Source organism: Sabethes cyaneus, chromosome 2 (assembly GCF_943734655.1).
Source record: "Sabethes cyaneus chromosome 2, idSabCyanKW18_F2, whole genome shotgun sequence".
Lineage (NCBI taxonomy): Eukaryota > Metazoa > Arthropoda > Insecta > Diptera > Culicidae > Sabethes > Sabethes cyaneus.
Genome location: NC_071354.1, coordinates 95,326,935 through 95,354,177, shown reverse-complemented (window position 1 = coordinate 95,354,177; position 27,243 = coordinate 95,326,935). Strand labels below are relative to the sequence as shown.

At 43.8% G+C, this 27,243-nt stretch overlaps 1 protein-coding gene across 1 annotated transcript; it reads right to left on the bottom strand.

Moving 5' to 3' along the window:
- Positions 1 to 276: 276 nt before the first annotated feature.
- On the bottom strand, positions 277 to 25,863 carry LOC128735711 (uncharacterized). The gene is made up of 4 exons (XM_053830195.1): positions 25,764 to 25,863; positions 9,636 to 9,919; positions 682 to 777; positions 277 to 597 (listed from the first exon to the last, which is right to left on the bottom strand). Exons 1-3 carry the CDS (start codon positions 25,861 to 25,863, stop codon positions 688 to 690), a joined length of 474 nt encoding a protein of 157 aa, XP_053686170.1. The 3' UTR covers positions 277 to 597; positions 682 to 687.
- Between the last annotated feature and the right edge of the window lie 1,380 nt (positions 25,864 to 27,243).

Here is a 27,243-nt window from a genome sequence, read left to right as displayed (position 1 = left end):
GCAGTGTAGCAATGAGCAAACAGTAAAACAAAGTTTATTTAAAATAAAATAAAATTCAATTTGACATATATCCGTCTTCTTCAACTCGCATGAGTGATAACTGATTAGTCTACTAAACAATAAAATTTGAAATATTATATCAAACAATTAAAAGTGAAATGTATTTTCTTTTGTTAGCATTTTTGTTCCTAAGCTAGCAATAGCAGAGCTTTGTTCCTAAGCATTTGAGAGCATTGTCTTTTCCCGATGGAAACGTCCAGCGACGTAACGCTGCATTCTGACGAGCAGCAGGAATGTTCGGTCCTGGACCTCGTCAGTACATTCTACCCCATCGGGAACCCGCTTTGCCAGAATAATTATAGAGTGAAAAATTCCACAATTAAAATGTGGCTTTGCGGAGGCGGTAACATTAAATTGACTTTCGATATATTTTTTCGCTGCGCTGTACATTCCACGATGCTGTTCATTAGGCTTTTCATTTGCTGTGCTGCATATTTGGTGTGATTGTGAATAGCTGGCATTTAACACACTCACTGGTGAAATTTCGAGTATTGTTGTACGGTTCCGTTCATGCACAACACCAATTGCATTGGCTGGCTGGAGGAGGTATATTTGAACGAGGAGGATTGAACAAGTGGGGCATTATTTATTGCCAACCGCCGAATAATGCCACGTGCTTACCATAATTCAAATGAATGAGTACCGCGGTTGATTCGTCGCGGTATTCCGGCTACCATTGTCTAGGTCGGTTTTAGCCATCGTCGCCATTGGGTTAGCCTGCCAGAGAGGAGAAAATTAAACGGAAAAACATTATTGTGGAGTACCGATAGTTAATTGAATTAATTAAATTATGCTTCATTAGACAGGTTTTGTCGCTGTAAATTACACGTATGAATTAATGGGACGTGGTGTTATTGAATTTTTTTCTATGATGTGTTTTTATTACACGACGATAAAGACTGAAAGGAACTTTTGTTTTGCCACCATATTAATCATTTAAGGTGAAGCACTTCAGAGGTCACAAAATAGGTAATAGGTAATAAAAATAAAAATTAATCTGTGAATAAGCCAACAGATAATTAATTTTCATACACGCTTACAGTATACAAAATCACATATTTAGTTTCACTATTAAACTCAGTTAGAAAGACGTTTTTGCCTCAGCAATACATGCAATGCAATTTACGACATATTTTGTTTTAATTTGAATGTTTAAAAGTTGACAAGAAAGTAAAAAACATCTCCCTATTAATATTACTACACTCATCGTTGTACCTAAGTTGTAAAATTCGACATAACATAACTGCTGTATTAATTTGGCGCTAAATTATCGTAATTTCAAATCGGTTAGGATATAACGAACTTTATCGTTGTTACCAGATCAATTGAAGATTAAAGGACGACTCCATTCATCCATTACAATTTGGGTAGTTTTCATTCTGCCGTATCTTGGAAATAATCCTGTACGGTGCTATAGTAAACGTTTTTCTACTACTAATGCATCCTGCGTGCAACAACTGTGTGATATCGCAAAACCGACGCGACTCGTGGAAACTTGACGCTGACGCTGCACAAGAAATTGTCCTGACACAATCTCATCTAACATGTGGATTACAACCGAATCAGGATATTCGTAATGTGAATGACAAACCACTTGACCTAGCATTCGTTAGCGACACTAACAAAATCGACCTTTCTCGAATCGCCCAGTGGAATTTTAAAACTTGACGCTCGTCATCATAGACCTTTTATTTTTAAACTAGCTGACCCGACAAACTTCGTATTGCCACAAATTAACCTGTGTTGTACATAAATCATGAATCTCGGATGATCTTTGTCACAATCTCGAGTTTTGCAAGCCCCCCAGTGGGCGGCGCTTCCGACGGCGGGTCACCGGCAACACTCGCGACCGTCTCGTCCTGAATGATCTAGTGTTACTATAGATAGTTTTTGTGGTCTTGTATTGACTAATGTTTTATGGAAGAGTCTCGAATTTCTCGAGTTCGATTAGTTTTTGAGTTTCGCAAAAATTTCTGTTTTATTTGTATGAGAGTCCACATCCCCCTACCACAGGGGTGAGAGGTCTCTAACTATCGTAAAATAAATTCAAGACTCCAAAATCTCCCACATGCCAAATTTGGTTCCATTTGCTTGATTAGTTCTCAAGTTATAAGGAAATTTGAATTTCATTTGTATGGGAGCTCCCCTCTTAAAAGGGGAAGGGGTCGTAATTCACCATAGAAAAAACTTCTGCCATCTAAAACTCCCACATGCCAAATTTGGTTCCATTCGATTGATTAGTTCTCGAGATAAGAGGAAATTTGCATTTCATTTGTATGGAAGCCCACCCTCTTAAAGGGGAGATGGGCCATAACTCGCTTTCTAAAGAAGAGAGGGGTCTCAATTCACCATACAAAAAAATCTTGCGTCCAAAACCACTTACATGTCAAATTTGGTTCCATTTGCTTGATTAGTTCTCGAGTTATGAGGAAATTTGTTTTTCATTTGTATAGGAGCCCCCCCCCCCCCTCTTAAAGTTGGGAAATCCATAGAAAATATACCATAGAAAATATTCTTGCCTACAAAAACACCCACATGATAAATTTGGTTCCATTTGCTTGATTAGTTCTAGAGTTATGAGGAAATTTGTATTTCGTTTGTATGAGAGCCCCCCCTCTTAAAAAGGTAAGGGGTCCTAATTCATCATAGAAAAAATGGTTGCCTCCAAAAACACCCACATGCCAAATATGGTTCCATTTGCTTGATTAGTTCTCGAATTATGAGGAAATTTGTATTTCATTTGTGTAGAAGCACCCCCTCTTAAAGTTGGGAGGGGTCCTAATTCACCATAGAAAATATTTTTGCCTCCAAAAACCTCCACATGCCCAATTTGGTTCTATTTGCTTGATTAGTTCTCGAGCTATGAGGAAATATGAATTTCATTTGTATAGGAGCCCCCCCTCCTAAAGTAGGTAGGGGTCCCGATCCATCATAGAAAAAATTTTTGTCTCCAAAAACACCCACGTGCCAAATTTGGTTCCATTTGCGTGATTAGTTCTCGAGTTATGAGGAAATTTGTATTTCGTTTGTATAGGAGCCCCCCCTCTTAAAGTTGGGAGTGGTCCCAATTCACCATAGAAAATATTCTTGCGCTCGAAAACTTTCACATGCCAAATTTGGTTCCATTTGCTTGATTAGTTCTCGAGTTATGAGGAAATTTGTATTTCGTTTGTATAGGAGCCCCCCCTCTTAAAGTGGGGAGGGGTTCTAATTCACTATAGAATATATTCATGTCCTAGAAAACTGGCACATGCCAAATTTGGTTCCATTTGCTTGATTAATTCTCGAGTTGTGAGGAAATTTGCATTTCCTTTGTATAGGAGCCCCCCTTCCTAAAGTGGGGAGGGGTTTCAATTCATCATAGAAAAAAATAATGTCTCCAAAAACACCCACATGCCAAATTTTGTTCCATTTGCTTGATTAGTTCTCGAGTTATGAGGTAATTTGTATTTCGTTTGTATAGGAGCCCCCCCTCTTAAAGTTGGGAGGGGTCCTAATTCACCATAGAAAATATTCTTGCCCTCAAAATTTTTCACATGCTAAATTTTGTTCCATTTGCTTGATTAGTTCTTCAGTTATGAGGAAATTTGTATTTCATGTGTATAGGATCCCCCCCTCCTAAAACGGGTAGGGGTCCCAATTCATCATAGAAAAAATTTTTGTGTCCAAAAACACTCACATGCCAAATTTGGTTCCATTTGCTTAATTACTTCTCGAGTTATGAGGAAAATTGTGTTTCTTTGGTACAGGAGCCCCCCCTCTTAAAGTGGGGAGGAGTCCTAATTTACTATAGAAAATATTATTGCCCTCGAAAACCTACACATGCCAAATTTGGTTCCATTTGCGTGATTAGTTCTCGAGTTCTGAGGAAATTTGTATGGAAGCCCCCTCTTTTAAAGAGGAGAGGTGTTATAATTCCCCTTATAAAGAGGGGAGGGGTCTCAATTTACCATAGAATAAATTCTTGTCACCGAAAACACCCACATGCCAAATTTTGTTCTATTTGCTTGATTAGTTGTCGAGTTATGGAGAAATTTGTGTTTCATTTGTATCGGAGCCCCCCCTCTTAATGGGGGGAGGGGTTTCTAACCATCACTAAAACCTTTCCTGGCCCCAAAAAACCTCTACATGCATATTTTCATGCCGATTGGTTCAGTAGTTTTCGATTCTATAAGGAACATACGGACAGACAGACAGACAGACAGACAGACAGACAGACAGACAGACAGACAGACAGACAGAAATCCTTATTTATAGGTATAGATTTACTGCATTCGGGCTACTGAAGACTTACCAACAGTTCGCTATTACTATGACTATGACTCCTACCATGAAACTGCAGTTCATAGGCCGCTTCAATCCTTAGACTAAGCCACAGTTTGTTTGTTTGTTTGTTTGTTTGTTTATTTCTGTCTTGATAGCGTAAAGGTAGCCCTTTTTCATTCAGTTTAGTTGATTGTGACGTTGGCCAGGCCGCTCTCCGGTTTTATGATGTGATCTTCGATATCATCCACGACTGTATCTCCATTAGACAAAAACTGCCCCGAGTGCAATTCAGTCAACCTTGGTAGACCCCTGACTCTAATACACAAGACTGGAAACATCCACGACTTTGAGAACTATCGCGAAATTTCAATTTTAAGCTGTTTCTCCAAGGTTCTTGAAAAGATGGTTCATGATGGTCTACTCGCTGATGAAGGCCATTGAAAAGAGAAGACAGGTTGATGCGATATAGTCGTTGATGCGATATAGTCGTTGATGCAAGGTAGTCATCTTGATATTTGTGCTTTTTTTAACGAACTGTGCAGCCGTTTGAGTTGTTCTAGAAAGGTGAAATGCTAGTTACCAAAGAAATAGCCCTCAAACATAAATTGGCTCCGTCCTTTCAAGGTTTTTAGTAATGATGTCGAGGCGCTCTGCGAAAACTATAATTTAGCAACTTTTGATGAAGACCGTTCCTCTCGTTCCGATACCCGCTTGCCTGATCACAGCTTTAATAGCGAAGTTGAATAACATACGGGACAGTTCTTATCTTTTGCCAGAACCCCCTGTGCGATTCCGAGGGACTCAAGAGTGCCCCCGAAACATCCACGTAGCACATCACTCGCTCCAGAGTAACTTTGATATCCAGAAGGTGGTTTCGTCCAACCAAGAAGGGTTCGTGGTTGCTGTGATCGATGGCGTCTGCATCTGTATCTGCTACGCTCCACCTAGATGGTCGCCAGAGCAGTTCGACCGGCTGTTAGACGTGCTTACCGACGAGTGCACGGGCTGTAAGCCGGTTTTCATATGAGAAGACTTCAATGCCTGGACTGTCGAATGGGGTAGCAGGTCCCTTACCCCTAGGGGACAAAGCTTACTGGAAGCTCTGTCCAAGCTGGATGTAAGTCTGGCAAACGTGGGATCCGTCAGTATCTTTCGTAGGGGGGGTACAACAATCGATCATCGACATCATCTTCTGCAGTCCAACGTTGCTAGCCATCATGGGGTGGAGGGTGTCCGATGAGTATACGCATAGCGACCACCAAGCTATACGGTACACGATTAAAGGGTACATAATGTGATGCCACTATGCCCAGGACGGGGCAGCCAACGAACGGTCGTCGCTCGGTATACTGGTGGACCGAGACCATTGCTCAGCTCCGCTCCAGATGCCACAGAATGAGAAGGCTAGCGCAGACCGATGCAGATGCTGAAGCTCGGGGGGTCGAACTTGGAGCGGCCAGGCTGGCGCTCAGCAATAAGGTTAGGCGTAGCAAAATAGCCTGTTTTCAGGAGCTTGGCCGCGATTCGAACCTTTGGGGTGGTGCATACCAGGTGGTGAAGAAAAAGTTGACGGGTGCGTCCACTCCGCAGGAAACCTGCCCCCAAAAGCTGAAAGTCATCGTGGAAGGGCTCTTCCCACAACACGATCCAGTTTGGTGGACTCCGACCCCGTACGGTCAATCGAATGATATACTCATTCCGGTCACGAATGAGGTTCCCATCGTAATTGCCAGAGGTTTAAAAACGAAGAAAGCGCCCGGTCCTGACGGGATTCCGAACGAGGCACTCAAAGCGGCGATCCAAGCATATCCCGATATGTTTAGAGAGACGCTTCAGAACTGCCTAGAGGTATGCGAACTTCAAGACAAATGGAAAGTCCAAAGATTGGTACTGCTGCCGAAGCAGAGGAAAGCACATCCCTCGTCGTACAAGCCAATTTGCCTATTGGTCACGTTAGGCAAATTGCTAGAGCGGGTAACCCTAAACAGGCTGACGCCTGTGGTGGAGAGTGATGTCAGGCTGGCAAGCACGCAGTTTGGCTTCCGTAAGGGGAAGTCCACCGTAGACGCCATAAAGTCCGTGGTAGAGAGGGCCGAGAAGCCTATGAGACGGAAAAGACGAAGCGATAGGTATTGTGTCATAGTCACAATCGATGTCAAAAACGCCTTTAACAGCGCTAACTGGGGTGCAATCGCGTTTGTGCTGCATAGGATGAGGGTACCGGATCATCTATGCAGGTTGCTTAAAAGTTACTTCGAGAACCGGACGCTAGTGTACGACACGGCGGATGGGGCGAAGAAGTATAAAATGACAGCGGGTGTTCCACAGGGCTCGATTCTCGGCCCACGCTCTGGAATGCCATGCACGATGGGGTGCTGAGGCTCGAACTACCCACTGGGGCTGAGATCACTGGCTTCGCCGATGATATCGTCCTTACAGTTGTAGGCGAGTTTCTAGAGGAGGTGGAAATGCTGGCATCGGACGCCATAACAGAGGGTTGGATGGCGGGCGTCAATCTACGATTGACCCATTATAAGATGGAAGCGGTGATGATCAGTAATCGCATGTCGGCCTTGGAGGCCAAAATCATCGTTGGAGGACAAGTGATTGCCTCCAAACGAAGTGTGAAGTACCTGGGTGTTATAGCTGACAACAGGCTGAACTTCACAAGCCATGTGGATTATGCTTGTGGTGAAGCGTCAACAGCGGTTACTGCACTGCCAAGATCATGCCGAACGGCTACGGTCTTAGCAGTAGTAAGAGACGCCTGATGGCCAGCGTTGCAACGTCGGTGCTACGGTATGGTGCACCGGCATGGGCCCCGGCTTTGGATAGTAAGCGCAATCAGGCATGTCTGAACAAAATATTCAGGCTGTTGGCATTGCGCGTTGCGTGCGGGTACTGTACCATATCGTTGGATTCGATCAGCCATAATTCCCTTATGCGTACTTCTATGTGAGGACATGGAGTGCCATAGGTAGAGGAACGTCAGGGGCGTTAGGGGCGTTAGGGATAGAGTTAGGATGGACTCTATTAGGCGTTGGTAGGAGGAATGGGATCACGCTGAACACGACAGTTTGACCCATAGGCTGATCCAGAATATCTCGTCCAAGATCGGTAGAAGGCATAGTGAGCTAAACTTTTTCCTTACCCAGTTTCTGTCGGGGCATGGATGCTTTCAAAAGTATCTACATACGCGTGGACGGGTAGGCTCGCTGTTTTGTCCCGTTTGCACGGTAGCCGAGGAAACGGCGGAGTATGTGATGTTTCACTGCTCGCGTTTCGTGGCCACTCGACGGGTGATGCTTGCGGTCATTGGAAGACACCAACGCCGACAACATCGTGCAGAGAATGTGCGCTGAGCAGTGCGCATAGGGTGCTCTCGATAGGACGGCAACGGATGTAATAACGGAGTTGCAACGGCTAGAATGTTTGCAACGACAGGGTCTGACATAGCTTAGCTAGGGACAGTAATGGGCTGAGTGGGCAGCCCAGGGCCTGGGTGAAGTGTACTGGCGGTATGAAGTGACAAGGGTGTTGTGTGAATCCACACAAGCAACGGATAAGACGGAGTGCTTATGCATGTCCTCGCTCCTGAAGTAAAACCTAACGGTAGTTCCGGGAGGGGATCAGGAAATAGGGAGCAGGAGAGTTTTTAGGAGGCGCATGTTGGCAACTTGCGGATCCTATTCGGCACCGTGAAGGTGCTGTCTATGAAGATTGTCTCCCTGCATAAACAATATAAAAAAGAGTAGCTTTGATAAGTCTCGTGAGTTTGTCGAGATCAATTCTGTAGAGAGTCTGTCCTTTCCCGCGGTTCTGTTATTCTTCAACAGACCGATTTCTCGCCGGATCTCTGCGAGGTCAAGAGCCAGCCCGCTGTTATCGTTCGTATGCGCTGTAACGATTTTGTCCCTATCCCGTAACTTTTATACTTTGTCACTGACCTAACTATAGCGTGTACCCGGTTAGTAGTAGTTCCTCCTCAACATCGGCTGTTCTTCGGCTGGCCCTTTGTCACGGTGAATGTCTCAAGCACTGCCTTCTCTTCAGCGAAGATGTCGTATGGGATTTCCTGTTCCTCGATCGCGATGGAGCACGACACCTTTTCGTCGAAGCGATCTACGTTATGCGCAGTGGTGCGCGTACTAGATTTTGACTGGGGGGTGGTTTTGTGGCAAAGTAAATTTTTACGCTACAGCGCTCCTAGGTTAACTTCCGTTCCGTCTACTTTCGTTATATCATTATATCGCCATTGAGATGCCTATGCATCGAAGAACCGCTTCCTCCTGTCGACCACTTCACTCTCGTTTGTGACCAGGTTTCACTCTTCGTTCCTACACGTAACAGTATTCAGCGTGTATCTCTTACGAGATTGGTTCACATACTCATTGAACTTGCGCATCTCATTAGCCTGGAATAGTTGTTCTAGCTCTTCACGATCTCTCTTTCTTCTGGCCCTTTTTCCTCCTCAGGTCGTGGTCAACTCATTCCGCGCTTATCGATACTTGGCCAAATTTTTCCTGATGGTAATGCTTAGATAAATTTCCTAAGCTGTTTTTTTCCTTCTTCATCGTTTGTTGGTATTCTCAGTCAAACCAAGCCAGTCATTTCGTGCCCTTCAGGTTTGGCCACCTAGCATCGCAGTTGCGGTCTCATTGACGGACGAGCGTATTCTGCTTCATCGGTCTTCGAAGATCGAAGCATCTAACTTCACAGAGGAAGGTAAAGCTTCATCCAGTAGGCACGCATAGTTCTTTTCTCGTATCGTTGGCCGTTATCTTTCGTGTCGATGTGTAGGCCATGGGGCCCGTTTCATAGCCCCGATGACGATCTTGATGTTCCGTGGCAAACATCTGTCATACGTTGCCTCCAGCTGCGCATAGATCGCTTCTTTTTCGTCGTCGGATTTACCTTCGTGTGAATAGTGCACGTTTATAATAATGTAGTTGTTTAGACGGTGTGTTATCCTCAACATACACATCCTCTCGTTGATCGCCTTCCTGCTCATCACGTAATCCTGCATCCTACCCATCACTACAAAGCCCGTTACCACCTCATTGGTCGCTCAACGTCTCTGGTAGAAATGATACCTCAAATGATCAATAAACTACGCTATTTCGTAAAATTCTTCGAGCAAAATATGTGCGAATTATAAAAATGCTTATTGTCTTGGCTTGGCTTTAGTATTTATAATGAGTTTTTTAGGTAATTGATTATTAATATCTTTGAAATACGAAAGCAAAGGATATTGATATTTTGCTCAGTTTACCCTAATTGACTTAAGCTAGCATTATGTTTACACCAACCTGTTTCTGTCCTACCATAGATGCTTCCGGCCGTTTGACGGTCGTACGCGTAAGATTCATTTTCTGGATCTCGTAGCTGCGCCGCATTTGTAACGCGCGCCGACGCTGCCACCGGAAGTAAGCGTACGTAACGATACCGATCAGAATCAACGTCACCAGCAGGATCAGCAGAATCAAATTGTTGTTGTGGGTAAGGAAAAACACCGGAACGCAACCAATCAACAGCAGCAGAATGATGACGATGGCAAATAGGATGCCCACCTTGTAGCAACCGTAGTGTTTCTCTGCAAGTAAGATGTGGATGGTGGTTACTGGGGAGTTAAATTTGTTGAAAAACAATTGTAACACTACGCAAAGTAAATCATTCACACTTCAAGTTGTCTGTTTTAAAGGTAATTGTAACAAACTTACTCGACAGTAAACTGGGAGAAAGATTGTCATTTTAGGCATTTCAAGCACGTATTATTTGACATGAGAGTTTCGTTAAAAAACCATAACACTGCAAATATTTGAAATTGACCAACTAATTCCAAACCGAACTAGTCTATCGATGAGCGAATCACGTGTCCAATCAAGCTGTTGTACGTGCTTGGTAGTACATGAAAGGATATAACACTGATGTAGCTGATAATCAGTTCCATCTGGACCGAATCAAGGTATTTGTAACCCGTGATATGTTCGGTTGTGATACGGTAACGATCTGCCGAACTACTCTTTGGACATGCAACCACCATAATGGTTGTAAAATAGATATAATGTTTTTATGAAAAAGAAAATTTGTATAAAAATGTTAGTAGCCATACCGTTCATCACCATTGTGGAAATTTCTAAATAAAACAAAATCTCTTCATAAAGAGCTGATGCTGACAGAATCTATCACGCAATGGATCGGAATTTCTTTTCCTTCAACCCGGTGAAATACACATTCTGTAAACACGCGTCACCGAACACATCTGCTAATTAGTTCTCGCTGAATAGACCCGTAAATTAGTTACTATTTGCTCGGGAATTCCCTTTCAAAAGACATGCCGTTTCGCTAACCAGGGTGGGTTGAGTCAACACTTTTCCACCCGCTCAGCGTTTTCCTCTTTGGTGCTGTGTGCTTGTTGCTTTCACTACTGACTCCGTTAGGTACCTAGTTGTTTTCGTTCCCGCTTGCGTGGCTCTGCTTCGTATGTTCGTACATTTCATATTATGCTAATCAATTGACCTCTTTTTGCAGACTCGCCTCTGAATAAGTGTGAGTAAGTCTCAGTTGAGGTATACTTATATGCATGCACTGGAAATGCCATAATCTTTCGCTAAGCGAAAAATAAATGGGGGCCGCATATGTGAGCGATTGAGATTCCTTCGTTCCGCGGCGTTCGGTTCGGCTTGCCGCTGGCAAGGGAGTCGCGAAACGAGCAGGGCAAGGCCGATCGTCTTCTCAGGCTTGTTAGCGCAGCAAAGCAACTAGCGCTCAGCATTCAGGGTGGAACGCAAGCTAATAAAACACATACCTTGCGAATATAATGACGCAGATGAACTTTTGCCACTAATTTTACTCAATGATGATGTGCAATATAAGCTAATTAGAAGTCACCTGAATTAGGTGTGGCAACACATGGTCAGTGCAGAAATAGAGTGCACCCTGAATCAATTACGGGCGTGGAAGTTCCTTCAGAGTCTCGTATAAAGGCTAAAGAAAACGCAAAGCACATGTTCCGTCGCCGGATGGTTTCCCGATAGAAGGAATGGATATGCGCGCCTATGTACGAACTACGAAAGGATAGTAACGAAGGCTGTGCTGCAATGAAATGATGCTGATTTTGCGCTTATTTCAGGCCAGCATCCTCGTTTTACATGATTATGCTGATGTAGAGACAAACCTGATTGGGTTAGTAGAGTACTGGCAGATATTCAGGTTCTACATCGTCGCCACCGCCGCCGCCGTCAAAGGGTACCGGATGTGAAAGGTTCAACTCGCAATCAATCAGATTCATATTACATATTTTTTTCTGCCACGAGAGAACTGTAACCGGACGTTGAATGCGAAAGAAAGAACAGCGGAAATTAAACCAGTTGAGAAGATAATTTTTCAGTTAACGAGAAATGGTCTCTTATCCGCACTTTGCAAACTGGGTTAATAGAATAGGCGTTGGCAACTGCTAGTCAGTAGCATACATCCGATTATGGTAGTAATTGAAAATACCAGCAGTCTAAAGAAAATGAAGTCAATTAGCACTGCGTAAAACGAAATTATATGAAATCGGTTGGGTTTCGTCCTGATTTTCCAGTATGGAAATTTAACAAGGCTTAATAAAAGAAGTACCTAGAGTAAAAATGGAGCTTATAATGAAAACTGCAACAGATAGTTTCATTTGAAACTATGTTGAATCAAAAACATATTTGACACAGCTTTAGTATGCCTGTAATAATTTGAAGATCGATATAAAATAATATGCAACAGTACAAAACATTTTTGCTACCATGTGTTATTAAGTATACATTCTAATTATTAATCTTGTATCTCGCAATAAAAAGCAGATGTCTTTTGTCCGAAAAAAATCTGTTTTATGCTTTTAAGAGACCATAACTTCTGGACATATTGGTAGGTTTTCAACATTAAAGCTTTTCATAAGGTCTAACTGAACTTTTTCAAAAATATTGCTGTTTATATATATGTGGTTTCTAGTTGATTCTCTAGTTGATCTTTGCTTCGTTTCTCGTGTCGAGAATCATTTTTACTGGGCTGTCGTCCGACATTTTTGCGACGCGCCCAGCCTAGGCCCAATGCGGTCCGACGATTCTCGCGGTATGGACGATGCGTTGTTCTCCCAGCAACAACGGGTGCAATAGATTGTTTCACACTCCTTAATCCAATGGTGGTAACATGTTCTGTTCAAAGACACCAAGGACTGTTGCTCTGTAAGCTGGTATTGTGGCCTTAGAGGACTAACGGTCTTATTGGTATGTTGTATTTCATTTACTTCGAGGTTTAGCGAGTTTTACTCGACTGAAGCGTCTTTTGGAATCCGAATTAAGTACGATTTCTTGCCATAATGTGTCTTAGTATATCTCTGCTCTGTCATAATGTATATGATGGATACTATGGCTGTTGAATTTACTATCAGAAGAATTAATTCCTCGGCTGCCACAGGGCCTAATGGAATTTCAACGCTTGTTTGAGAAAGTGCGCAAAAGCTCTATGCGACCCATTGCGTTTCATATGCAACAGATCATTGAGTCAATCTGCGTTTTCGGATCGTTGGACGAACTCAATCATGTTCCCAGTGTTCAAAAAGGAAGAAAACTGAAATACTTCTAATTACTGAGGCAACACTTCGCTAAATGCTGGAACCAAATTTCTGGAAACGTTAGTAGGCAATTGATGCAAACAGTCAAATCTTACATCTCGACCGATCAGCACGGTTTCTTTCCTGGGAGATCTGTTTCTAGAAATCTACTACAGTTCATGTCACACTGCATAGTAAGCAAGAGCCAAGGTGCCCAAGTAGGCACCATCTATACGTAGCTGCAATCAGCGTTTGACAGAGCCAATCATAAAATGCTAATCGCCAAAATCGATCGTCTGGGTGCACCAATCAACTTTGTAGGGTGGATAGCGTCATATTTCGCCAACAATCGTCTGTGTGTGAAACTTGGATCCCACGAATCGAATGCTTTTGGTAACCTTTCTAGTGTGCCACAAGGGAGTAGCCTTGGACCGCTGTGTTTCTCCATATTGATCAACGATGTTTGGTTCATAATACCCGGTGGATGCTGGCTGTTCTACGCAGATGGCCTGAACATTTTCTTGCGGGTGAGGGCTATTGAGGATTGTAGACAGCTGCAATTGAGGGTCGACTTGTTTGCAGATTGGTGTTTGGTAATTGCATGCCAATCGGTGTGAAAAAATGTGCCGTACTTTCCTTCACTCGTAAATAGCATCTGCATGGGCAGTTTAAGATTAGGGATAAAGTAAGTCTGAACTTTCAAGGACTTTCCAAACTTACTTGATACATAATTGTCGTTTATGGAGCATTACTGTTACTTCATAGCGAAGGTGCAATCTTGGATTCATATTTCGGATTGCTATGGAATTCAGCGATACGTACTATTTTCCTTAGAGATGCGTCAGCTTGTGGTTCATTTCCCGTCTTCATAGACTGTTCCCTTGCAGGGCTGATACCAAATGGCCGACACACAAATGGCCGAATCACGAATGGCCGAAATCCAAATCGCCGAGTTTCAACAACAGTCACAGAAGGCCGAATCACGAATGGCTGAATATTTTCGGAATGCCTAAATAACTATTCAATAAAAACCATGAATTGGCAAGTAGTTAACAAATAACTTTAGTGAGACCTATTTACCGTGTTTGTAGCAAATGTTTCCTAGATGGTTCAGAGCGAGACGGCCGCCGCAGGCCGTGAATGTGCACCGGTGCCCGCCATCGGAATCGCCGGGGGAGTGAGCCCTCCTGCAGAAACCGCTTCTGTTTAGGTGCATTCATTTTCCTAGGTTTACTGACTTGTAGGGATTATCCCTTAGTTAAGTCCGAACGAGCGGTAACGAGTAAGGACAGCATGTACCCCACGTTTTTGCCGGTTGAAGGTCGTGGATATTTTCGGCCGAATATGAGGTTCGGCCAATCGTGTTTCGGTCTTTTGTGATTCGGCCATTAGATATATTATGCCATTTGTAATTTCGGCCATTTGTGTTTCGGCCATTCGTGATTCGGCCATTTGTGTTCCGGCCATTCGTAGGTAATCTACCTTGGACGCTACCAAAGATTATCCGCCATTTAAAAACTCCAAGGGCTCATAGATCCTCTTCGAGTATTGTGCATGTTTCATGGCCTCAAATACTTGGAGAGTCCATAGCAGACACGACGTTCGTTGATAAAACATCTTCTAATCTCACAGCTGGTTATGTTGTATTCGGTAACCCAGTTAGTTAAGGTGCATGAACTCATCTATTACCTCCAATTCAGCCCTGTTGATTACCATATTCCTCAGAATAATTATTAATTGTTTTTGAGGATCTTAATATAATTTACCTACTAGCACGCGTAGTACTGCTTAAGCAGATCCTGAGGCTCATTCTGGAAGCCGAATGACGTGATAAGGCAAAAATTTAAGTTTCGTTCGGTGTTAGTCGAGTCGAATCGACTAGAATGTTGTGAAAGCTTTAAGACGAATCTTTCGTGGCATGTGTCTTGAAGTTTGAACATCGAAGTAAATGAGAATTACAGTGCAACGAAATTTGGTATCTAACGTCACTCGCCTCGCAGAATATAAACCCTGTCACACTCAGTCCGCCAGCCTATACTTTGTTATAGATACGTTTATCATCAACGTAATTCAGCGCCGTCATAGTGAATCTTCTATGCTTCGATTTTTAATTTGGTGTTCTATTACTAGTCTATCACCGTTTCGAGTCTTCTGATTGATGAAGAATTAACCAAATTTGTTGAAAATTGTGCCCCGTGCTTAATCGTTAATGTATTATAACAAGCTAAAACTATAGTTACTATATATATAGTTCGGCGGATAGAAAACCAGGCGAATTGGCATCCCTGATTTATGAAATTAAATTTGAAATTATGGTGAAATGTGTAGGTTTTTACGAAAAATAATCACTGGCGGGTGTTGAAAATGACTAGTTTTATGAAAATAAAGTGTATTTTTTTAACATTAATCCTGCATTTTGGATTTTGAAAAGCTTTTGGCTCCGCTTTTGACGTTTATTTGGCTCCCGATTTTCTATCCGCCGAACTATATATATAGTAACTATAGCTAAAACACCTTCTACACCTTTTCAAAGTCCCCTGCAAGACTTAATACAGAACTTTTCACACAGCACTAAAATTCAAGTATCATAGCCCTGGTAGGGCGCTATTACGTAAGTCATGTCGAGCAACTCGACTCGTCTGAGACACTGTCGAATATCGAGTGCGAAGAGACCGGGCACCATAGCGGCTCAACGTATGACCAAAACAAAGCAAGCTCAGGCGTCACTTGCGTTTTGGCGGTCAACGTGTTGCGTGTGACTTACATTATACCGAAGTAGGCCAGTCGAGCAAAGTGACACTCGACATGACTTACAAAATAGGGCCCATAAGCTTGGTTAGGTTTCCCGGAAAACCGATTTCGATTTCCATAGCTCTTGGCGCTTTATACAGTCATTAGGATAGTGATATTTAGTGGTTGTTCGCTAGTTCTAACAATCCTGTTGGTTTTTTTATTTTTTGAAGTAGGACTACTTCTTTGACTTCTATATTGGGGTGCACTTTAGAAAAACGAAAAGGGAACATGTAACGAAAAGTGGTTATAGTTTGCACGCTTATAACTCAGTCATCCGTCAACAGATTCTAGAGATATTGGTATCAATCGATTGGAAATTTTTCAAAAAATCCATTACAACACAGTAGATTACATGTTTCCCTAACAGACGTTTAATAATTGAGAAAATATGAGTCGAATATATAATATTTCATTATTTGCATTTTTTTGCCTTCCCACGTCAGTGCTTCCCTAACACGGATGACAGAAATATATACGAGATGAGCTATGGGTTAAACTTCCTTACCTTCTTCGGTCACCGGCTTTCGTTGAAAACACATCAGCCAGCAGCTAGCTTGCGACGCATCGGACAGCAAGTTTTCGAGTCACATCCGTGGCATAATTTTAAAGGTTGTATTTGAAACATTGTTTGCCTTTGCCTCGGTGTGTGTCATCAGTCGGTCACCGGCTTTCGTTGGCGAAACATCAGCCAGCAGCTAGCTTGCGACTCATAACATAACATCATAAACATAAAAGTCTATCTTGATTACAGATTCTACCAGTAGCGTTTGTCCCATAAACAGTATACCCACAATTAATCCACACACCAATAACCTATCTAATGCAGCGGTTCCCAACCTTTTTTCGGTTCGCGTACCCCCTGACGGATTTCCCTATACTATTCTGAAGCAAACTAAAGTTTTGGCGTACCCCTGGGGGTTCGCGAACCCCCATTTGGGAACCGCTGATCTAATGGATGAAAGTAGACAATGGGCACCACGAGTCAGAAATTTGAGAATTCGAGATTAACAAACGGACCTTTTCAGGTCCACCATTTAAATTAGCTGAAGAGTTGAAATTATGAATTTCTCACATGTAAGAACACAATCCTTTACCTTTCGTTACTCGCGTCAACTCCGATTTATAGGCATGCTAAAACGTAACAGAATTCACTCGAATACTAATGCCACTTGGTGAAAAACTTATGGAACTTTTTCCACCATTTGAAAGATCTTTGCTGCGGATCAACTTTACTGAAAACAGTAATTTTATTTATTGCTAGATTCCCGAGATATACCGAGATAAAGTCAACGGTTCACAGACGTTGTACAAAATACAACAGCGCGAGTAAACCTTCCGTTACTGCGCAACTGGGGAATCTATTATATGAAATACGTACAGAAATCACCGGCTTTGGCATTGGCAGACGAATTGCTCTACATTCGTAGTCCTACTTCAAACCTGCGCACGTGCCACTAGGCATGGACCCTTGTACTTTTTTTGAAAATATGATCGTTAATCCCATCCTTCCACTGTTTTGGTAGTCGTTCCGCAACCCGAATCCGAAAACCGATAAAGTCGCTTCCTCACTGTTGCCGTCTTTTGCATGTATGCCATTCAGGTGTTTAAGTGCATCATAGTCGTTCTAATCAGGGCTTGAAAAGGGATCGCAAGTTGAATGTGACTGCCGTGAATGCGAACTTTCCGCATTCAAACTCCGCTTTTTGAACGATCATTTGACTGTTTTTCTTATCCAGTCAATCTGCCGCTTGCGCTGCTGCCGTCTTACAATTCATGCGGCATCTCAGCCAAAGGAAACAGTCAATCTCCCGTTTTGCTTTGCGCTTTGAGAATATAAACTGCAAACTGACTGGAAGCATACGGTGACGTATTTTTTTGTTTCTCTTTTTGTCTCCAAATCGGCTGCCCACAGTAATAGTTTGTCACCCGGACGTCGGTCCGACGCAAGCAAAATATTCGTTTGTATTGGACGGAGTCCGACCGACTTCTTCCATGCACATGTAGTGGTTGTTTTTTTGTAGTATTGAATCATACGATTGTGCGGTTGCTTTTCGTTAGCGTGGTGATTGCCAGTCATTTGACTGTTTTGCAGTCATTCGCTGCTCCAAACGGTAAAGGCAACTTGATCGAAACGAAAATGTCAAAAAGTTTTAGAACGCGTTCATTCTGTTGCATGCATTCGGCGTTTGACTGAGCAAACTGCCAGTTGTGTTATGCATAGCGTTCGTATTCCACCTCTAAACGGACGGTGTGAACTTGAATGCGCAAGTTCTTCTCCTGGCTGTGCGGGCGATTCTTCTTCTGGAACAGCTTGGTTTACTGTCACCGCTTCTATTTGTATTGCTCCACATTACAGTGATTCTTCGTAATTGTCGTGCTGCGTTCTTCACTGCTTGTTATCCAATAGCCTCTGCAACTACTCGTCATACCATTCAATACGTCGCGACACGTCGATTCGGTACCACACGGCTTAAGAAGTTCTCCGCTACACTGTTAAACGTTGCTTCAATAAACCACAAGAGGGGCATCATCTAGCCCATCCGTTTCTGGTAGGAAGGATCGAAAGATCCGAGTAACGTAGCTTTCGGTGACATGCTTCAATCACGTTAGATTATATCGTGGCGGAAATGTTGTTTACAACAGTCAGTGGGTTTGTGGCGTATCTTAACCAGGTAGACGTCCAAATAAATGTTAGCGCCCCGACAGATTCTGGCATCAATAATGAACAATGAGTTAGCCATGAAACTAATGGAGTATACCCTTCGTTTGTGGACTGAGGAACGTTACGTTGGGAGAATATGTGGTCTTCGGTACAACGTTTATCATTTGCCGGTCTACTTCCTCCAGTGATTTCTTGGTGTATGGGCCGAGGCTAGGTGCCGCCAAAAACCGCACCCTCCATCGCGTGATACTGCTGTAGGCGGTAAATTTCGGTAGGCACTTCTGGTTTACCGCGAGTCCCGAAGCAATGAACAATGGCTTAGACAATTCCCTTTCGCTGATCGTCAGCCACAGAAGGACCTTTTTCGGGTGCTTGGTGTGAGACATATTTGACGTCAATGCTTACCTTTTTGGTGGAGGACTTAAAGTACACGTTCCAGTCATGCTATCAAGCGTCAAGCAGAAGTCGTCATCCACTGAGACAACGACGCTTCGACGGTAAGATATTTTTACCAGATTCGACTGCTTCCTTCTTTTGCCTCCCGACTCAAGGCGCGGAATGATGAAACCAGCTTGCTCTCGGTGTTGCTCATCAGCTTCTGCTACACCCTGCTGCTTACGGTCGCACAGCACCGTCGGGTGGCTGGAACCAGCCTTCTGTTTGACGCTCTAGTGTTTCTCCAGAAAAGAGAGGATATTGTAAGTGCCGGATCAACTATGTCTGGTGAACAGGAAGCGCCTCACGATGTCCAACTTTTCGCTCCGGGGTGAAGCAGACAGTACCTACAAATCAACTGATACGCTACGTTTCTACGACTGGCGAGGCATAGATGGATTCACCACTAAGCCACAGGATAATCGAATAAACATCGCTGAAATCACTTCATGATTGAGTGTTTAGTGGTGCCGGTTTGTAAAACTCGCAATCAACTCCACTGTCTTCCCAAGGTAGTGCTGCTTTTGGTTACTCGATCCTGGTTGATACGTGACGATGAGATTGGGATTTGGTTGCTCGAAGGCTTAGGTTCACTAAGTGGAAAATACCTAGTCATTCACACTTGTTTATAAGATTGCACCCAAAATTTCGGTACGTGGCGCATGGCTTTTGTGCGACCAATTTAATCTGCTTGTTTGAAAGATTTTGTCGGTACCGGTCCTGTATTTATGTCGCTAGCTCTTGCATGGTGCTGCAGTATTTTTGCTCTTGCTTTTCCTCCACTCACCGCGTGCATTTGACATTAAACCAGCTATTTCTCCAGATTGGAGCCGTCGAACTCACTGTAACCTATGGTTATACGAATGTCTGTCACTCAATCACTGGTCTATATCACATTACCACTCATCCTAGTACAAGGATTCTGATGATGATTTTCACGTTCCTCTGTAGTCAATGGTTTGGCATAGTACGGTTCTTTCTCGCTGGTTGTGCTACAACTCTGGTAGAAGATATTCGCACGATGCCCGCTTTTCTAGAAAACTTTTGCAGCGCTACGACTTTGTAGTTACGGAGGAAAAAGTTCATCGTAGATTACCGTATCACAACTTACGAAGTAGATCGGTTAACAGTTTCGTTATTTCGGTTTTCACTTCGCTACAAGCATAGATCGCACAATTTTTCGCTCATAACCTCAAGAAATTGGGTATGAAATGGAGAGAGTTACCTGGAAGGAGCGTCAAACATAGCTCTGGCTCTCTCAAGCTCCCACCTGGCGCCTCCACGCAGATCTAAGTTAAATGATGACGGTCGATGGCCTTACCCGGAAATGCTTCATGTACTTACTGAAGTAATTAAGCTAGAAGGTGCCAACTTGAGCGCCTGTTCGCCAGGTGAGGGGCGGCTCACACAGCGTCTATCTCGTAACAGGCGGCTGAATATGAAATGCTGTATCCCGCAAGCTGTACCTAAGATGGCAGACCCATCAGCGGGATGTAGGTATCGCGACCCCGGTGAGGTAGTATACCGAAAACTCAATCAACACGAACAACGAACAAAGAAATTCAGGACGGAACAATCGGTACAGGACACGACAAGGGACAAGGAAACGACTAAGAGATAACGATTGCAAACTTGGTACCTGGAATGTCCGAACTCTCCATGAACCGGTACGGGCTGGCTTGCTTGTTCGAGAGCTGCATCAACTCGGAGTGGAGATCGCTGCTATTCAGGAAGTTTGGTGGCCAAATTCCGGAGAAAGGGAGTTCCGTGCAGTAGACCCTATTGCAGGCACTTCTTTCAAGTACCACATCTACTACAGTGGTGGTAAGAAAGCAGAACATGGAGTCGGTTTCGTAGTGTTGGGAAAACAAAAGCAACGAGTTATCCGGTGGAGGCCTGTAGATGACCGTATATGCGACAAATGATAAATCCGATGATGCTAAAAACGAGTTTTACGATAGACTTGAGAGGACCTATGGAGAGTGCCCAAAACACGACGTGAAAATCATCATCGGAGATGCAAACGCGCAGATCGGGAGGGAGGAATTCTTCCGTCCAGTTATCGGAAGACCAATGTTAACGATCTGAGGCCATTTTGCCGCGGCCAGAGGGATGGTCATCTGTAGCACCTACTTTCCACGTTTGAATATTCGGAAACACACCTGGAGGCATCCAAATGGAGACTCTAGCTCTCAGATCGATCATGTCTTGATTGACGGTCGACACTTTTCGGATGTTATAGATGTACGGTCTTTTCGTGGACCAAATATCGACTCTGACCACTATCTCGTAGTGAGTAAGATGCGCGCAAGGCTGTCGAACACGGCGAAAGCTCGCACTGAGAGGACGATGCGTTTCAACATCCAGCGGTTAACGGCAGACGGCGTAGCAGTGGAGTACGCCAGGAAGCTTGACCAGCGAATCGCAGAACAGCAGGTAGAAGAAGAAGATATAAATGGGCTGTGGAGGAACATCCATGGTGCCATCCAAACAGCAGCGAGAGAGGTGGTAGGCACGACGCGTGGAAGACAGCGTAACAGCTTGTTTGATGCCGAATGCCAGAGAGTGACAGACGAAAAGAACCAGGCCAGGAGTCGCATGCTCTCTACGGCAACGCGTCAAAACAGAGAGAGATACAGAGAGACTAGAGCTGCGGAAAAAAGAATCCATCGTCTAAAGAAACGCGAGTACGAGGGGCACGTGCTCGCTGGCGCAGAGGAGCGATACGCCAGCAACGACACACGGAGTTTCTATAAAACGGTGAGATGCAGGAATTTGGCCATGCCTGTGATGTGCAATGATAGTGCTGGCAACCTGCTTACCGACAAAACGGCGGTAGCAGCCAGGTGGAAGGAGCACTTTCAGACACTATTGAATGGAGAGGTAAATGCGGAGATCAGCAGGGATAGGATAGAAATTGTAAGCGATGGTCAAACTGTGGAGCCACCAACACAGAAGGAGGTTAAGAAGGCAATCAGTGAGCTGAAAAACGGTAAGGCTGCTGAGAAGGATGGTATCCCGGCTGACCTTCTAAAAGCGGGGAGCGAGCGGCTGTACGAAGCAATCCACCGGATCTTTGTCAGGATCTGGGAGGAAGAACAAATGCCGGAGGAGTGGTTGGATGGCCTCATTTGCCCAATTTTCAAAAAGGGACATCGAATGGAGTGTAAAAACTATCGAGGAATTACATTGCTCAATTCTGCCTACAAGGTGCTTTCCCGTATCCTGTTCTGCAGACTGAGACCGTTAGCAGAGTCCTTCGTCGGCGAGTACCAAGCTGGTTTTCGTGAGGGTCGCTCCACGACGGATCAGATGTTTACCCTGCGCCAGTTGCTAGACAAGTTCCGGGAGTACAACTTGCAGACACACCATCTGTTTGTGGACTTTAAAGTGGCGTACGATTCAGTTAAACGAAATGAGCTGTGGCAGATAATGCTAGAACATGGTTTTCCGACGAAACTAGTTACGCTGATTCATGCGACGCTGGACGGATCCAAATCATTCGTTAGAATAGCGGGTGAGACCTCAGCTGCTTTCGTGGCGTTGGATGGACTGAAGCAAGGGGATGCACTCTCTAACCTGCTATTCAACATTGCTTTGGAAGGTGCATTACGAAGAGCAAACGTGGAAAAGAATGGAACTATCATCACGAAATCTCACATGCTTCTTGGTTTTGCGGATGACGTCGATATCATCGGAATCAACCGTAGAGCAGTGGAAGAGGCCGTCATGCCCTTTAAAAGGGAAGCTGCGAGATTGGGACTTACCATTAATACCGCCAAAACGAAGTACATGGTTACTGGTAGGGAACGTGGGAGTTCAAGTGGTGTTGGTGCCGAGGTGGAGTTAGATGGGGAACGATATGAAGTAGTGAAGGAATTTATATACCTTGGTACACTCGTGACAAGTGACAGCGATGAAAGCCACGAAGTGAAACGACGAGTTGCAGCCGCGAATCGGGCTTTCTACGGATTACGGAGCCAGCTGAAGTCCCGTAGTTTGCAAATTCGCACAAAACTGGCGCTCTACAGAACACTAATCCTCCCGGTGGCCCTTTACGGACACGAATCATGGACGCTAAAGGAAGCTGATCGGCGAGTACTTGGGGTTTTTGAGCGTAAAATTCTGCGATCTATACTTGGTGGCAAAATGGAAAATGGAGTGTGGCGCAGACGCATGAATCACGAGCTGTACCAAGTATACAAATATGCTGATACAGGCCGGACTCGATTATCCGGGTGATTCGATTATCCGGGCTAAAAATAAGAATGAGCATCCGGATAATCGAGTCCGGGCTATATAGTGAAGGTAGTGCAATATGGCACGCTGTGGTGGGCTGGACACGTGGCCAGAATGCCCGATGAAAAAGTAGCCAAAACTATTTTTAGCAGAGAACCAGGAAGAGGCCGTAGACTCCGAGGCAGACCCCGCACCCGGTGGGTGTGTGCTGTCGAAGACGATGCACGTTCAGCTGGTGTTCGTGGGGATTGGAGAACGGCAGCCCAGGACCGACGGTACTGGAGGACCATAATTCGTTCGGCGCAGGATCGGTAACGGACCGTTGCCACTAAAGTAAAGTAAGTAACCTCAAGAAATCGTCGATAAGCTTTCTTTATCAGCACTATCATTACACATCACAGGCAAGACAAAATTCCTGCGTCTCACCATTTTATAGAAACTCCTTCTTGTGATCGTAGCTGACGAATCTCTTCTCTACGCCAGCTAGCACGTGTTCTTCGTACTCGCGTGTTTTGGACGATGGGTTCTTTTTCTGCAGCTCTAGTCTCTGACGTGTATCCGCAGTGAGCATGCGACTCCTGGCCTGGTTCTTCTCATCTGTCACTCTCTGGCATTCGGCATCAAACCAGTTGTTATGCTGTCTCCGACGCGTCGTGCCTGCCTGCCACCTGTACCGTAGTTGTTTCTGTTTGAATGGCATAATGGAGCTCCCTCTATAGCCCACTTATATCTTCTTCCCTTGCTTTCTGCTGTTCTACGAATCGTTGATCAAGCTTTCGGGTATATTCCGCAGCCACGCCATCTGCTGTCAACCGCTGGATGTTGAAACGTAGCGTCCTCTCAGTGCGAACGTTTGCCGCGTTCGGCAACCTTGCGCGAATTTTACACACGATGAGATAGTGGTCAGAGTGGATATTTGCTCCCCGAAAAGACCGCACATCGATGACATCCAAAAAGTGTCGACCGTCAATGACAGGACATGATCGAGTCTAGAGTCTCCCTTTATGTGTCTCCAGGTGTGTTTCCCAATATGCAGACGTGGAAAGTGGATGCTATAGGCAGCGGCGAAATTTATGACCCTTAGACCGCTATCATTGGTCGACAGATAATAAAGGCTATGTCATCCAATGACAGGACGGAACAATTTCTCCTGATATGCGCATTTGCATTTTCGTATTCGTATTAGAAACATACTAAATTGCTTGTTGGACATTCATATTATACATGTGTTTTTTAAGATACCCTAAAAGAATCCAGGTAAGGCCATTCTGTGGTGGTAAGAAAAAACCGATTTAAACGAATAATACAATATTAAAAAGGGATATGGGATATTAAAAAAATTGATTTCTGCCGACAGCAGTTACGAAAAATTAGTTACGCTTTTTGTGGAGTCTTTGGCTGGTGAGAATTTCATGTTTTACGACTGGTATGAGACAAAAGCGACTGCCTACAGTCAAACCAGAGGAAAAAGTTTGCAGTTTGCAAAAGTGACTAAAAGTACTAAAAGAGTCAGCGAATCTAGTTCGTAACTACGGTATGCATTGTGGTAAAGAAAAATTACTCACTCCTTTGTTGAATTGGGCACTATTTCCATTGTTCTTTTGTGTTACTATGCATTGATTTTGCTATATAATAGGTTGAGTAATAGGAACAAATGATAAGTGGATAACAATAATTTACTTTAATTATTTTTGGCGATTGCAGCAATTGCTAGCAGCGTTTCTGTTTTATTCTTCTTGGTCTAGTTTCATGTGATTTTAGGAGCACTCGTGCTTTTGGGATTTTGCTGGTGCAGTATGAATGCAAAAAGAATTTACTTTACGCCCAACAACATTCGAGTAGCTCTATAAAACGATAGCTGAATGCGAAATTAATCGATAATATTATCAGTATCGTGCGAGCAATTCTATGCAACGTGTTTTAACGAGTCATGTCGCAGGGCAGCATGAATTTTCAACGTTCAGCTAGTTTTAGTACTGCGACGTAGGATTATAGCCAATCGGCTGAAACATTAGCGAATTACGTTTGACACTGCCTTGGTATATGGCATTAGATTGATTGGTAGCGATTTTATTTGTTCCAATTTTCTTTCGTTTTACAACTTTTATCATTTTCGATATCGACTTTTACAGGTCAAATTATTTTGTACTTCATATGAGGGAGTAAATGTGTTTTTGTGCAGAACGAACATAGGAAGAACTGAGAAAAATTAAATGCAAACTTTAAAAAATAATTGATAGTCCAGTTGTTGGGGACCTTGGACCACTGCGATCAGTTCTTTTGTCTATTGTGGTGAGGTGGGACTTAAACCCACAACTCTCAATCTCACGTCGAGTGCGTTATCCAATTACACCACCAGTTTGACTGTCCAGGTGGGACAGTTCTTTCGTTTATTAAATTTATAATTCATCTATTTCAGAGAACTTTTTAAGATAACATTTCATGTTAAAGTCAAGTACACAAACTTCAGTTTAAATCTGAAAAGACTGCCAATAGTGCCTATAAATTAGTAACAAGACCCGGCCATTAGTTCGACAATTCACAGTCGATATTTGAATAGACGACTGGCTTGTATAGGATCTGAACCCTCCCGCCTCGAACCAGTTGGGTGGGCTTTGTTTCGAAAGCCGCACATAGTAATTAACCAGTCTTAAGTCAAGAAAATGACCGCATACCGTACCGCAGTAAGATGCGGATTGCGTGTCATTGAGCATACATACAGACCTGTTACGTTTCCGTCGTCCTGCCCGTACGGATTGCGGCTGCTGTTGTCACTAATTTTCGTATCTCTGCTACTGCCACAGGAACAGCACGAACACAACATTTTACGATGGTAGCAGATCTGTTTAATTGCACCGTGTGTGAATCAATCCAAAGCGGCAAACATTAGATCCCGTGCTTACTGCTATGCGGTTCGGGATTGCGTTGTTCCAATTAACCGACAGGAATGCAGGTGTACCGAACTACGTCGCGCAGACCGTAATTCTAGAACAACCAACACGCAAACGATTCGACGCGCTGGGGATGTATGGTAGAATATATTTCTTCACGAATTCCAATCTTCACCAGTTGTGCTGATATGGCGTTCTTTGTAGAAGACCGGTTGGTCAGAATACGCTTCATTATCACATTGCAACACGAACGACGTATTATAACGATAGATGGGTGAAGGCGACGCGCTTGTACACTTATGTAAATGGTGTTGAATATCACTACTTACTGACTGGCCAAAATAGGCGAGCTTCAAACTACGCACGACACAGAAAAAAACAAAACACTTGATATTTACTCCCAATACCCACTTTGGTTTCCAATTCGCGCTCCTTTTGTCTTTTTAGACACGCATAGAGAATCAAACTATTCGCAGTCACACCTGGTCACCACTCACTGGACATAGACAACCGCAGCTTCTGAAATCCAAACCGTAGATAGCAAAATGATGTTTGTAGCGCAATTCTAACGGTTATCACGGGCCACTGCTTTGCTTTGGTGTGTGGAGAGATTCTCCGCTGACACAAATATTTTGGACACACACCCGGGCCTGATCGAGGCTGAATTGATGTTAAACGAGACATCAACAATAAGCAGCGAAACAAAAATATAAAATCTCGCGAGGTCACAGAAGCGGTCGTTTCTCAAAAAAAAAAAAAAAAAAAAAAACACAGGTACAGTCAAGAAAAGAGAGAGTTGTCGATCGTGATGATTGTGTTCGTGCCCTGTCGTGAATGAGAGCGCACAAAACACATCACAACTGATCAGATAACGTCTGGTAGCTAAACTGAAAGCCGTCAGCACCAGCAACCCAGCACCTAACGGCAGCTCAGCTAGGGGAGATCGCTGCCTGTCTGCTGGTCGCGGAATGGAAGTTGAACTATTCTCGAGACTCATTTCGCGAGAGTTTGAGTCTGTTTGTGCGTATTTTCGGCCTCTGTTGCTGATGTTCGCGATCGCGAGCGAATTTGAAGATCTCTTGATATTTAAGAGAGCTATGCGCTATACCTACACGTTTTGCCATAATGGTGCTAGCAAGCAATAAACCAACGTGGAAACAAGTTTTCACTCTTATGCATTAGAAATTCGTTGGATTTGCTTTCATCATGATATTTGAATTACTAATTTTTGTTCTACATGCGATTAAGTTGAGCAATTTTTAAAGGTACAGAGTCAAGTTTAAAATAGTCAAAGAATTAGAATTAAGGTGTTG